General features: G+C 37.2%; 1 protein-coding gene across 2 annotated transcripts in view; it reads left to right on the top strand.

The window, feature by feature from the left end:
* The window catches only part of MAPK6 (mitogen-activated protein kinase 6), a 36,483-nt gene extending 22,364 nt beyond the window's left edge, over nt 1–14,119 (top strand). For both annotated transcript variants that reach the window (XM_087821405.1, XM_016224840.2), the window contains exons 4-6: nt 5,848–6,012; nt 9,650–9,851; nt 11,681–14,119. In XM_087821405.1, the coding sequence (XP_087677531.1) occupies nt 5,848–6,012; nt 9,650–9,851; nt 11,681–12,782 (1,469 nt within the window). In that variant the 3' untranslated portion in view covers nt 12,783–14,119. The remainder of the gene's footprint in view (nt 1–5,847; nt 6,013–9,649; nt 9,852–11,680) is intronic.
* Nucleotides 14,120–15,283: the final 1,164 nt, after the last annotated feature.

Genomic DNA, 15,283 nt, shown 5'->3' with positions numbered 1-15,283 from the left:
AGATTTAAAATAATTTATTGTAGTCTGGAATATTAAAATATAAAGATTAAATGGTGTTTTTAATTTTTAAAAATTTGAGAAAACTTATTCACATATTTACTGAATTGTTCACTCAGTTAATTTAGTTGGAATTCTAGTGTTCTGCCCTGGCCAGGTAGCTCAGTTAGCTAGAGCATCATCCCCATATGCCAAGGTGTGGGTTTGATCCCCGGTCAGGATGCATACAAGAAGCAACCAAGGAATGCATAAATAAGTGGAACAACAAATCAGTGTTTCTCTCTCTCTCTTACTTTTCCCCACTCTCTAAAATCAGTAAGTTTAACAAAAAAAGAATTCTAATGTTTTGTATATCTTATTTCTTAAATATAATTTTATATTTCATAGATCCAAAATACTTGTTGGTAATCTGTGTCAGATGATATCTGAGTTGTCTAGTTCTGTCAGTTTTTGTCACTTCCTGATGAAATTTTTTAGCTATTATTGAAAATCTAGTAATTCTTGACCTGCCCATTCCAATCATCCTTGTTGCTTGAGCTGCCATATCGTGTTGCCTGAGTACTGTGACCTTTCAGAAGCAGCCAAACAATATTTTGCTGAGTTTAGTGCTATGAGAGAGTCTAAAGTGTGAGAGAATTTAGCCAAGATGGGAAGAGGCAAATAATCCGTGAAAAATGCCAAATATCATAAAGCAAAGTAAGAGTTTGTGTAAAACTTCTTAGTACAGACTATAAAAGCTGCAGACTTAGAGAAACTACATCAGTAATGGCTGGAACGGAAGACATAAAAGAGTCAAAGGATTTTTCACTACATAGGAAAGTGAAGAATTTTGATAGGTGAAAAGAGAGGGAGAGAAAGTGGTATCTATTTAAGGGTATCTGTATAAGTAAAGGGATGAGCCTGGTATGCATAAATCAGTGAGAAAAGTTTGATGAAAGCAAGGTGTCAAATAAGATATTTATGACTGGTTAAGATGGGGCCAGAACACTTAGAAAGTAGGGGAAGGAGTTTCCATTTGAAACACTAGGGAAAATAGTAAGGTACTGAAGATTTTTTAGTTAGAGGTGTGATGGTGATTTAGGTCTTTTTCTCTCTTTTAGGTCTTTTTACTTTTTCTTCTCTGTAACCAATCTTAGAGTGAGCCTCCCACCACTCCCAGTTTGTGCTAAGAGCAGAAGGAAGGGAGTGGAACATAGTCTGCTTACAAAAGTAATAAAAGAAAGATTAGGGTGCAAAGGAGAGCATTGTTGAAAGGATGGTGTGCATAAATGCCCTTAAATTTTTTTTGATACTTGTAGCACTCAGCTTACCTAATATTAACCAATCCATTGTAATATTTCCCCTAAATTTATCTGAAATTTATTTCATGATGTGTGATAGTGATTGAATTTCATTGTAGGAAACTATGAGAATATCAGTGATTACTGGAAACTAAATTGTTAAGTGGATTGAATTCTTTCTGAGGAGCAACACTGTGATTAATTACAGGTTATATACCTGATATTCAAGTACTTTCCAGCATATATAAAATAATTATTATTTGTTGCTGTTTGACAAATTACCTTGAAACTTAGTGGCTTAAACAACAAATAATCATTATCTCACAGTTTTTATGCTTCAGGAATTGGTGAGTGGCTTTGCTAGTGGGTTCTAGCTCAGATTTGCTTAAAGATGTTGATTGAGGTTACAGTCGTCTGAAGGCTTGTCTGAGGTAGGAGGTTCCACTTCTAGATAGCTTTACTCACATGGCTTTTAGCAGAAGGCCTCAGTTCCTGACCTTGTGGGCTTCTCCATGTAGATTTGAGTGTCTTCACATTATGGCAGCTGGCTTCCCCCAGAAGAACTAATGATCTAAAAGAGAAAGCAAAGAAAGTTAATGTATCTTTTTAAAGAAAGTTCTGTCAAGATAAAATTCATAGCCCAGCCGTGCATGGCTCAGCGGTTGAGCATTGACCTAGGATCCAGGAGATCGATTCCCAGCCAGGGCACATGCCTGGGTTGTGGGCTCGATCTCCAGTTGGGCAGCGTGCAGGAGGCAGCCAATCAATGACGACTCTCTCATCATTGATGTTTCTATCTCTCTCCTTCTCCCTTCCTCTCTCAGAGTTCAATAAAGATATATTAAAAAAAAAAAAAAAGATATAATTCATATAACCATACAGTTCACTCACTTAAAATATACAGTTCAACATTTTTTTAGTATATTCACAGGGTCTTATAACCATTTAATTTTAGAACATTTTTTTCTCTCCTGAAAGATACCCTATAACCATTAGTAGTGTCATATGATAACTCTGTGTTAAACTTTTTGAATGCCACACCATTTTCCAAAGTAGTTGTACCATTTTACATTCCCATTAGCAGTGTATAAGTTCCAATTTCTCCACATTCTCACCAATACTTAAAGTGTAGTCTGTCTTTTTGGATGTGAAGCAGAGATGAAGTAGTATTTCATTGTGATTTTGATTTGCATTTCCCTAATGACTAATGATGTTGAGCATATGTTTCTTGGCCATATCTTCTTTGGAGAAATATATATCCAGGCCCATTGCCTACTTTTTATTTTTATTTTAAATATGTCTTTATTGATTTCAGAGAGAGGAAAGGAGAGGGGGAGAGAGAGATAGAAACATCAATGATGAGAGAGTCATTGATCGGCTGCCTCCTGCATGCCCCCTACTGGGGATCAAGCCCGCAACCCGGGCATGTGCCCTGACCAGGAATCGAACCCCGATCTCCTGGATCCTAGGTTGATGCTCAACCGCTGAGCCATGCCAGGCTGGGCCCTACTTTTTAATTGGGTTGTCTTTTTATAATTGAGGTGTAAGAATTCTTTACATATTCATTTTCTTGAAGGTGTCTTTTGAAACACAGATTTTAATTTTGATTGTGTCCCATTTATCTGTTTTTTTTCTTTTGTCACTTCTGCTTTTGGTGTTATATCTATGAAACTATTGTCTAACTCCTAAGGGTTTTATAGTTGTAACTTTAAATTTAGGTCTGTGATCTTGTGAGTTAATTTTTATGCATGGTGTGAAGTAGGGTCCAATCTCATTCCTTTGACGTGGATATCTAGTTTTTCTGGAACCATTTGTGGAAAACATTATTCTTTCTCCGTTGAATTGCCCTGACCCTCTTGTCAAAAATCACTTGGCCATGAATGCAAAATATCTTTTCGTGATTTAGACTCAAAAGTGACACAGTGCCACTTGAACTTTATTTTATGTTAGAAGCAAGTCACTAAGTACACCTCACACTCAAGAGTAGAATTGAACACCCTTTGAAGGGAAGAGTATCAAAGCGTTTGTAGACATATTTTAAGCTACCACAATAATATTGTATCAAGACAGCAGAAATTTAATTTGTTTAATTTAAAATCATTAGATCATGCTCCAGGTTGTATGAAACGGGGTCAGAATTTACTGCTGTATTATATACAAAGGTAGTGTATTTTTATTTTTTTAAATTTTAAAAAATTTTTTAAAAATATTTTTTTATTGATTTCAGAGAGAGGAAGGGAGAGGGAGAGAGAGAGAGGGAGAGATAGAAACATCAATGATGAGAGAGCCACTGATCGGTTGTAGCCTGCAACCCGGGCATGTGCCCTGACCGGGAATCGAACCCTGATCGCCTGGATCCTAGGTCTACGCTCAACCACTGAGCCATGCCTGGCTGGGCGGTAGTGTATTTTTAAATGTTCATTTGGCATATTCAGACATTGCTTACGTATAGCAATAAAAAGAATTAGATTTTAAAAACCATCTCTAGATAACATACTTTTTCTTGTAAACTCATGTAAACTTTAAACATTTAATGGAATTGTCTGTGAAATTATTTGAAAGATCCAGCTGTAGTTTCCTTCTAATGCTTTATTGGTAGGTTTGTGAACCATTCAATAAAAGCAGCATGATAGAGATCTAAGTGTTTATTAGGTATGGGCGTCAAATGAACTGAGCAATAAATGGCAAGAACTAAGCATTCATTGGAAATCTGTGTATTTTTAACCTATAGGAAATGTCTTAGCCTCATTTTTTTGGTACAACTTAATATATCCATTGGATGTCTAATAGCTTCTCAAAACTTTCTTTTTCTGCTGTCTTCCTCATCATACTAAACCAGAGGCACTTTTAATTGCTCACACCCAAATTTTGGCATCATCCTTCACCTTTGTCAGTATTGATCCAGTACTGAGCCTCTGGGTTTTCCTTCAGAATATATCCAGAATCTGTTAACTGTATCACTGACCCCCCCCCCCCCCCCCCCAGTGCAGTCAACTATTATGTCTCTCCTGGTCTAATGCCAGATTTTGTAAGTAGCTTTCCTGCTTCAGTATTTGCTATCTGTAATCTAGTTGCCACATAGCAGCCATAATAGTTCTCTGAAAACAGAAATCAGATCATGTAATTTCCCTGCTCAAACTCTGTAATGGCTTTCCTATCCAATTCAGGATAAAGCAGACCCTTTGTGTTCTGGTACCACACTGACCTCATCTCCTGTTGTTTCCCTCCAACCACTCTACCTCAGCTACGCTTGCCTAATTGTTTCTTTCCCCTTTCCCCTTTCCCCTTTCCCCCTTTCCCCCTTTCCCCCTTTCCGCCTTTCCCCTTTTCCCCTTTTCCCCTTTTACCCCTTTTTCCCCTTTCCCCTTTCCCCTTTCCCCTTTTCCCTTTCCCCGTTCCTTTTCTTTTTTCTTTTCTTTTTTAAATGTCTTTATTGATTTCAGAGAGAGGAAGGGAGAGGGAGATAGAAACATCAATGATGAGAGTCACTGATTGGCTGCCTCCTGCACACCCCCTACTGGGGATTTAGCCTGCCACCCGGGCAATTACCCTGACTGGGAATCAAACCTCAGCTGCTGAGCCATGCCCACTGGGCGCCTAATTGTTTCTTAGACGTGCCAAACCTACTCTCCCCTCAGGGCATTTGGGCCTTTTCCCATCTTCCTGGAATTCTCTTTCTCCATATGAGTGTATGGTGTGTTCCCTAATTTCCTTAACTTTCAGCTTCTCAGTGAGGTATTCCTTGGTTATTTTCTGTGTATTAACAACCCTACCCCTAACAATCCTCTGTTCTCCCTTAGCTTACTCTATTTTTTTTCATAGCATTTGTCACCATTTGACATAAATGTTTACAGTTATGTTACCTCCACTACATTGTAAACTCTGTGAAGGTAGGGACTTGGTCTGTTTTGTTTCACAGCTATAGTCTAAAATGCCTTGACAACAGTAGGCACTCAAGAAAAAATTGAATGTTGAACGAATTTCTAGAAATTAGTGGAAAAGCACAATGAATGGTTTGTGAGTATTTTGGTCGCCCATTTAGCCTAAAGTTTCCTCTTTTATTTATTTTACAGTGGTCCTGAAATGCTGAGCCTAACACATAACTATAAAACTTTTTGTTTCACAAATCTAGTTCAACCTTCTGTTTTATTGATAAGATCAAGTCATCACCATGTTAAGTATTCCCAAAGTTATAGCCGGTTAGGTAGTGCTAGAGGTAAGACTAGAATCCAAGTCTCTCAAATCCCAATTCATTGATTTTTTTTTTTTTAACCACTTTGTGATACCTTAATATGATGCCAGACTTCAAGAGTCAGCTTCTTATGGAGACAGAGAGCTAAAACTAAATATATTAATAAGTAGAAATTGAAATAGATAGGCTTTTTGAGGAGATTGATAATATTCAAAAAGAGTGAAACCTGCTGATTAATGATTCAGTTAAAACAATTTCTTCCCCAGTGGTCATTACAATATTTAAATTAGCTTCTTTTAGCTTTAGAATGTTTATTGCCAGATACCTAAACATTGAGGAATGTTTTTGTTTATATTTGGTGTTTTTTTTAAATCTCAGGTGCACATGAACTTGAACAGATGCAGCTGATTTTAGAATCTATTCCTGTTGTTCATGAGGAAGATCGTCAGGAGCTTCTCAGCGTAATTCCAGTTTACATTAGAAATGACATGACTGAGCCACACAAACCTTTAACTCAGCTGCTTCCAGGAATTAGCCGAGAAGGTATTGTGACTCAAGAATAATCATCATGAAGAGTGTGTGTGTGTGTGTGTGTGTGTGTGTGTGTGTCAGTAAGTAAGCAGGATCTGTGTAGAAAGCTTTAGCTTTTTATGCTTAGATGTATGGCTTTCTCCCAAATAGTCTTTAGATATTTAAGGTATACCTAACACTTAAACTCTCACTTTCTCTTTTTTGGCTTGGCACTTAGCCTGGGATCTGTTTCTTTGCTCCTTTGAATAATTTTCCACATTCCAAAAAGTGTATCCCTCTCTCCTGGTTCTAACTCCTTTTTACTTTTCCAGCTTATACCTTTATCTACCATAGGTGAGCGTACTGAATCACGAGTAAGAATGTGATTTAGGTATGAAAGGGTGAATTTAGTTGGGTGGTGGGTAGGAGGAGAAGCAAAGGCTTCAGGACAAGGAGGAGGTGGAGGAATGAGCAAAACTCCATAATGAGCAAACACATTACATGAGAGTTTGCAGATTGGTGTTCGGAGTATTGGGTGCTAAAGTGAGAGTTTGTGCAAGCTTGAAAGTAGTAAGAACTGGGAAAGAATCAAAACTTTGTTGACCTCTAAAGCAATTTCATGTTTTAAAACAGGTATGTCACATATCTTTAGATTTGTTGATATAAATAATATAAAAAAATCTTTAACTCTTGTAGTAATCTATAATAACATTTTTTCTAGAAGAGCATTAGACATGAAAAATATCTTTTTAAAAAGTTGGTTGTGTCTTACATCTTTAAGAATTATACTGCCCCGGCTGGTGTGGCTCAGCAGCTGAGCATCAACCTATGATCCAGGAGATCACGGTTCGATCTCCGGTCAGGGCACATGCCCAGGTTGCGGGCTCGATCCCCGGTAGGGGGCATGCAGGAGGCAGTTGATCAGTGACTCTCTCATCATCGATTGATGTTTCTATCTCTCTCCCTCTCCCTTCTTCTTTTTGAAATCAATGAAGACATTAAAAAATAATAATAATTATGCTGTATTAAGATGCATTGATGTCAGGATTGTATAGTTCTGTCATGAATCATAAAGTTAGAGATACATAGTTTCCTAAACATCTTAAACTTTCTATGAATTATACACCTGTTATTCATATCACCAACTCTGATCCTTCTATGTGGTTCAAGACTGTGTGTCAGTGTTTTAAAGTAGCAAATGTTTTAAGAAGTAGTTACTAGGTGGCAAAATCATGTTGACATTGTCTTTTTTCCCCCTCCTTCAAATATGCTTGGAACTCATAATAAATGCTTAAATAAAATTGCAGCTGTATTTAATTTCAACAGGTTTTGTGGGCTTCCTTTTAAGTAGTTCTACATTCCTAACCAGGGTTCCAGTTTGTCCTTACAATCAAGTTCCATTGCTGGTTCTCCTGTTCCTAACCTTATAGCCACTCTCGTGATACCTGTTCATAATTGAATGGCAGCCACATAGCACTTGACTATGCCTCGGAGTTTTCTGTGGGAGCTCTTTAAAAATGCAGACTATTGAATCAGAATCCAGGGGTGGAGAACAGGGCGGATGTCTGTGTTTTTAAAACCCCCTGCAGGGATGGCCCTGCTCAGCCAGGTTGAAAGACACTGCTTAGGGATCCAGTGGTTAGGTTCTGGAGTGAGTCATTGGCTCTGTTGCTCTGTCTTATCAAAAGAAACAAGCTAGAAATAAATATAGGACATTGCTGTTGAAGCATTTGTAATCTAGTTAAATTTGAACCTTCTGTTCTCCTGCCCTCAGCCAGCTATAAACCAGCCTGAATATTTGACTCATGGCTGGGACTTATCCATAATGTGTTGAATGAGTGTCTTTGATAATGGATTCATTAAGCTAACCATTGGACAAAGAGCCTTGTTGTTCACAAGTGGCAGAACTGTGCTCACCAGTGCAGAGTGTTTAAGTTCCTGAGACTAGAGATTTACTTCATAGATGCGCTCCGTGTGAATTAACACTTCAAGACTACTAGGAACCCTTCTGGGTAATGTCTTTAGATGAATACTCTCTGTATTTCCTTCCACACATACCTCTCACCCTGCCTTTCTCTGCAGTTTACCATGTGCTTCTCTATTTTACACCCATTTCTTCCAGAGCAGGGCTGTCCAGTAGAGCGCTGTGCAGTGATGGCGATGTGCTGTCTGTGCCTGTGCTTGGGAGCTCAGCCTGGCCGGTTTCTTTTTACTTGCCGCACCCTCTCCCTACTGCTAGGCACTTTACAACACATCCCTCTCGTGTAGTTGAATATACTCTCCTTCCCTCGAGAGTCGTGATTGTGGTGGGTCAACCACCCATCACTCTCTGCCTTAGGGTCTCTTGCCTTTAGACCTGGGGGCCCTGGGCTAAGTAAGACTGACCTCTTTTTTTTTCAGAACCAAGAACAGCTTGATGCATTGTGAAATGGCCCCCTAGGTTAGGGTAATATAATAGAGGGGAGTGGGGAAAAGAGTGGGAAGCGCAGGATGGAATCTCAGCCCTGGGTCAGAGGGGTATGAGCCTTAGGTTTCTTCTCTTTGGTCTTTATTGGACTGATATAAGGGTTGAATGAGATAATGTAAATAGGGTGTTTTCTAGAGCACAGCTTAGTTTTAGAGAGAAGGGCTATTTTTTTCCTTTGAGATAGAAGGTAAAGGATAAGAGGATATATGAAGAAGGAATTGAGATAAATATGAAGTTGGTTTATCTGCTAAGAATGATAAAGAAGATTGAGAGCATGAAGGGATAGTGTGGAACATTGCTGAACACAATAGCAAAGGCCAAATTGAAATTCTACAGTATGAATTTGTAGTGAGCCAGAGATACATGTGATTTTTCTTTCTAGCTTGCATTAGCACTATATGGCTAGGGAGCAGACAAAATAGATGGTAGACATGATTCAGAGTTGAAGATTGGTGTAAACCATAAGGCATAGGAATGTGTGGTGGTGTAAGGGCAACTTTTAGGCTGGTGATAGTGTGGTCCAGGCTGGGTAAGGAGCTTAGGAAAATCTGACAGACTGAGTTAGGGGGAAGAATTCGGTGTATGGTAGTTCCACCAGGGCCCTAAAATGATCAAGTGCCTTATGTGATATGCTGGCCTGAGATTTGTGTGAACAGAGATTAACAAATTAGTATAACATCTAGTCAGGGAGATGAGGGAAGGAAAGGGGAAAGTCTTTTTATTAAGCACTAGATGCTGTGTTTTTAAATTTTATACCTTATAAGATATCTCTATCTATTTTATACATGAAGAAACCAAAGTTCAGCAAGTTTAAGTGACCTAGTAATTCAGTGACGTTAGTGAGTTGCAAAGCTGAGATTAGGACCTGTGTATTAGGACCTATGAATTAGGTCGAGCCATATTAAATTGCTGTTACTTGACTATTTTTGACTGATAAAAATGGTAGTTTCATATGGTTTGAATGAATATATTCCTATTCTCTTATAACTGGCCATAAAATGAGATTGGGGTACATTTCAAATTTTTGCTGTTTATTGAATGAATAAATGTATTTTCTTTTTAATCTATAAATCAGGTAGGCTAGTTTTATTTCTCTGACAAAAGCTAAATTAACTTATCTTTTAATTGTGTAGTTCTCTTTTTTCCCCCCTTTATGGGCTGATGCACCCTCAGTATAGTTAAGAAGTTTTATCTCTTTTGCAGCACTGGATTTCCTGGAACAAATTTTGACATTTAGCCCCATGGATCGGTTGACGGCAGAAGAAGCGCTTTCCCATCCTTACATGAGCATATATTCTTTTCCAATGGATGAGCCAATTTCCAGTCATCCTTTTCATATTGAAGATGAAGTTGATGATATTTTGCTTATGGATGAAACTCATAGTCACATTTATAACTGGGAAAGGTAAATTGATCCTACATTAGAAAAATATTTATTGTATTTTTAATAAACCATAATACAGTGAGTTTTATTTTTAAATTACACAATGTAGAATTTTTTAAAATTTAGTAAAAGTCTCTGGGTTTCTGCTAAACTTATCCTTGAATAGCCTTTATGGAATTTAAACATTTAATAGTTACTGATTAGGTTATACATAATAGGAAAAGCTAAATGTTACTTTGAAACATTTCCAGGCCATTAAGGCATATTTAGTTAATAAAACAATATGGAAAGTCTAAACCATTTTCAACTATTGCTTTTATGAATGTCACAGTTTTTTAAAAGATGTTATCTCCATAAGTGCCTCAAATTTTTACATATAATTCATTGTCTTAGGATATAAATCATGATATTTATATTCAAATGTTTTTTCTCATAAAATTAATTTTGGAATGGTTAACAAATTCAGTATAAGGAACTTTCTAGTCTGAACAGTACAAAACATCAAAATGGAAAATAGTCTACATTTTAGTTGAAGAATTTCTTCCCTCAGCCTCCTTTTAGGATTTCTAAATTTCTAGGGAAGTTTGGATATAATTCTGCTTCAAAGCGACTTGGTAATATGTAATAATGGGTTAATGTTATTTAAAATCTTCAGGTGATTTTGATATTTAGCCAGGTTTGGGAATCACTAATAATAGTCTTAAACATTTCAGGGTTTTATATATTTCTGTGTTTAAAAGAAAAATGATCGTCAGTTCATAATTAAAGAAGTAGTTAATGTTGAAATTAGTTTGTTTACTTGCATTTTTTCATCCTGCTAAAATGTGGAGGTATTTGTGAATATGTTTACATACATCTGCCAGCCACATTTTTTCTTCCACATGAACATTTCTACCACGTATATACAGTTCTTTACATATATACCCAAATGTATTACAATCTCTACATTTTCTATTATACTTAGTTAAGTCATCTAATCTCTCTTCTGTTCACTCCTTCCCATCCCCTCAACTGTTTTCATGTATGTGTCTCTGTCTGTCTCTACTTGGGCATGGCGTGGTCACCTTGCTGTGATGTGTCAATAGAGGATACTGCATTCAGTAACACGTGCATGGAGAGTTTGTTTTCTATTTGCTGGTAATGAGCTCCTGGAAGCCTTCCTCTCTTTCTAATCTGCCCATTACCAGTAGAGAGAAAATCTGTAAGAGATCTGATTGAGATTAGAGATCCGCATTTCGTGGCCATAAAGTGTTTTGGCTCTGTGCAAAACTGTATTGGAATTAAACTATCCACATGCCAGCTATTCAGAGGTTTACTTGCAGTTGTGTTTAAGTTGGATGAAAAATAGAATAGAGGCTGGCCCAGCGTGGCTCAGCGGATGAGCGTCAACCGAGGATCCAGGAGATCGTAGTTCGATTCCCGGTCAGGGCACATGCCCGGGTTGCAGGAGGCAGCCAATCAATGACTCTCTCATCACTGATGTTTCTGTCTCTATCCCTCTCCTTTCCTCTCTCTGAAATCAATGAAGATATATTTTTAAAAAAAAGAAAAGAAAAGAGGAAATAGTGTGAAATCATAATTGGTCTTAAGAATGGAGGATTCAGAGTTTTATTATTATATACTTCATTGGTAATTACCAAATATTGCCTCATATTGTTCTTTATGGTTACAGATCTTACCTGTCTATTAAGATTATAAGTTCCTGAAGGGCAGGGAAGGCTTATGACTTTAGATTCTGTTATCCCCTCAGAGGCCTGTCATAGTGCTTTCGCGTAAAAGACACTCAGTGAATTTGAAAATGAAATTAGACACATGGACTCACAGTAACGCATTGCTTTTTCTTTTTTCAGGTACCATGAATGTCAATTTTCAGAGCATGATTGGCCTATACATAACAACTTTGATATTGATGAAGTTCAGCGTGACCCAAGAGCCCTGTCTGATGTCACTGATGAAGAAGAAGTACAGATTGATCCTCGAAAATATTTGGATGGAGATCGTGAAAAGTATTTGGAGGATCCTGCTTTTGATACCAGTTACTCCACTGAGCCTTGTTGGCAGTACCCAGATCATCATGAAAACAAATACTGTGATCTGGAGTGTAGCCATACTTGTAACTACAAAATGAGGTCATCATCATATTTAGATAACTTAGTTTGGAGAGAGAGTGAAGTTAACCATTATTATGAACCTAAGCTTATTATAGATCTTTCCAATTGGAAAGAACAAACTAAAGAAAAATCTGATAAGAAAGGCAAGTCAAAATGTGAAAGGAATGGATTGGTTAAAGCCCAGATAGCTCTAGAGGAAGCATCACAGCAGCTGGCTGAAAAAGAAAGGGAAAAGAACCAGGGATTTGACTTTGATTCCTTTATTGCAGGAACTATTCAACTTAGTTCACAACGTGAGCCTACTGATGTTGTTGATAAATTAAATGACTTGAATAGCTCAGTGTCCCAACTAGAATTGAAAAGTTTGATATCAAAGTCAGTAAGCCGAGAAAAGCAGGAAAAGGGAATGGCAAATTTGGCTCAGTTAGAAGCCTTATACCAGTCTTCCTGGGATAGCCAGTTTGTGGGTGGTGGTGAGGACTGTTTTCTCATAAATCAGTTTTGTTGTGAGGTAAGGAAGGATGAGCAAATTGAAAAGGAAAACACTTACACCAGTTACTTGGACAAGTTCTTTAGTAGGAAAGAAGATACTGAAATGCTAGACACTGAGCCTGTAGAAGATGGGAAGTTTGGGGAGAGAGGCAATGAGGAAGGATTTCTGAATAACAGTGGTGAGTTCCTGTTTAACAAGCAGCTTGAATCCATAGGCATCCCGCAGTTTCACAGTCCAGTTGGGTCACCACTTAAGTCAATACAGGCAACATTAACGCCTTCTGCTATGAAATCTTCCCCTCAGATTCCTCATAAAACATACAGCAGCATTCTGAAACATCTGAACTAAAACACTCAGCAGACATTTCTCTGTATTCTTCATGAAATGTGTTTGTCTTTTTTATTACTAGTGTTTAAGTCATTTTTTTTACTTGAATCAGATGGTTTCATTTAGAAAGGATTATATTAGTTCTTAGTTTTTAAAATCCAGACTTTTTTCCTACATGTGAGATGGTTTTCATTTTAACTGGCATGTCGTTTGCACACAGAAATAAAGAATAGAGCAAAATAATGCAATGCAGGAGGAGACAAAAGAAATGCACTAAGACAAGTAAACATTCTCTCATAGAACAATGATCTGTTTTACAGGAAACAAAAATCTTGCCTTGAAATTTACACAGTGAGACTGTACATAATTGCATGGAAATATCTATTTTTTTCCTAAGACATTTTTCATTCATGAGTATTTTCAAGTTTTTTCATACTGTACACATTTCTTAAAACACATGATACCAGCAGCAACTGAAAATGAATGCCGAATTTGGTACACATGTGTTATCTACCTCAAGGTAACAAAAGTATGTGGCAGAACATATACCACCCGTACGTAGTGCTTCACAGTATGCACTTCTGTTTAGCCAGCGTTTATTGTCGTAAACTATTCTTAATAAGAGTCACTCACCATTTATAAATGTTCTGGTATGCATTCTTTATAGTGAAGTGTTACTACATCACATCTTATTTATTTTAGCAAATCAGTATATTTTCTGTATTTAAGTATAAAAAGTTAACTTAGTTTTTGAAATTTATTTACAAATATACTTTTTCCACTTGGCACTATGGTTTGTTGCCTACTTAGCTGAATATATAATGTCAGCTCATCCTAAGACTGTCCCATACTTAATTTTCTTAAGTATTCATTTTAAGTAAAGTGCTCACTGTGTATAGGAATTTGTATTTTGGAGGTGCTTGATCTATCTTCAAAGAAAAATTAGGAATTACTTTATTATAAAATGCTCCTAGAAGTCTTAATTGTGTTTATTTTTAAAAACAACAACTGTAATGTTAGACTTGTGTGCATGGAAGTAATTAAGGTACATCATTATTGTAGTTTAAAAGTTGTACATGATAAGACATATTTTGTTTTTACTGTATGTTTTTACTGAATGATCTATTCCCCATCCCAAGGCAAGCATGAATAAAATTAGGTTAAATGTAGCACGTGGCATTGCAGTCTCTTAGAATTTGTTTCATCCACTTTATTTTATTGAATATTGTCTTTATCTTTAGTTATCCTGTTTGAAGAAAAAGGACAAATAAGACATGGCCAGCAGATATGGTTCCTGTGTAACTCTAACTCATTAAATTACCTGCTAGTATGCAAATTACTGGCAGAACCTGTATCTAGTTCCACTTTTCAGCATCTTTGAATTGTGGCTATAGTTTAAGCTTTATTAGACTAAAAAAGGCTTAAAAAGTTTCTATGTCTCCACTCAAAAATCTCTTGCTGACTTACCTTCACATAATTAAATAGAATCAAGGCTTTCTATAGTCATGCGTAGCTTAACAATCGTGATACATTCTGAGAAATGTGTCGTCAGGTGATTTTGTGTGAACGTCATAGAGTTCCATTACACACACCTAGATGGTGTAGCCGATTACACATCTAGGCTGTGTGGTATACCACTGTCTTATATGTGGTCTTTCGTTACTGATATGTTGTGTGGCGTGTGACTGTATATTTCAGAACTTAAGATGCATGTAGAAGCTTTGAGCTACACAGTCAGAGGAACCTCCTTTAAGTGTATTTGTTTTACAATACATTTCTTTTGCTCAAGAACTTACTCTTTTACCTGTCAAATATAAAACCAATCTTCCTTTAAACTCACTTTTCTGTATGTCTTCCATTCTGACTTGGTTAACAGTTTTGGTTTTACAACACATGGTAGAGTAAGTGTTCCCAGACAGACAGAATATCCATTCCCATAAAACGTTCAGGTAAAGAAGACACAGTTATTTTCATAAGCCTGCTTAAACATTTGAACATTCATAATCCCATCATAATCCCTTTCATTGGGAGACCAATCTGCTCTCAGTCTAATTGTTGCCCACTCCTAGGCTTCGCCAATGGATTTTGGTACTACAGTGTGTGGAGCTCCTGTGTCGAGTCCAGAAACTTCTCCACTTCCCCACATTGGTGCAAAGGCTTTGGGTCCCCAGTGAGGGGCGAGTCAAGGGACATATCTCTGAATTGATGGCTTGGCATCACAATTTTTAGAACTGTTTCTGAAACTTGGATATTAGGCCTAATTTGGAGCCTGTATTGTTCCCTTCCGCCCCAACCTTTTGATTGTTTTTATAAAATGAGATTTCAAGCATATAGAAAAAGTGTACAACATTTAAAAAATGTCTACACCACTTTATTCGTCAGTTCATCTCATTTTGATTTGCATCAGAAAACACCTACGGAATTCAACTGAGTCCCTCTGTTTAAACCTCCCACATCTCATTTCCCCGCCTCTCCTCAGAGGCAGATAATTTTCCTAGTTTTGCTTATCATTCTCATGCATA

The sequence above is a fragment of the Miniopterus natalensis genome, chromosome 1 (genome assembly GCF_054644295.1).
Source record: "Miniopterus natalensis isolate mMinNat1 chromosome 1, mMinNat1.hap1, whole genome shotgun sequence".
Classification (NCBI taxonomy): domain Eukaryota; kingdom Metazoa; phylum Chordata; class Mammalia; order Chiroptera; family Miniopteridae; genus Miniopterus; species Miniopterus natalensis.
The sequence above is the reverse complement of the archived record's forward strand: the minus strand, read 5'-3'. Positions and strand labels throughout refer to the sequence as shown.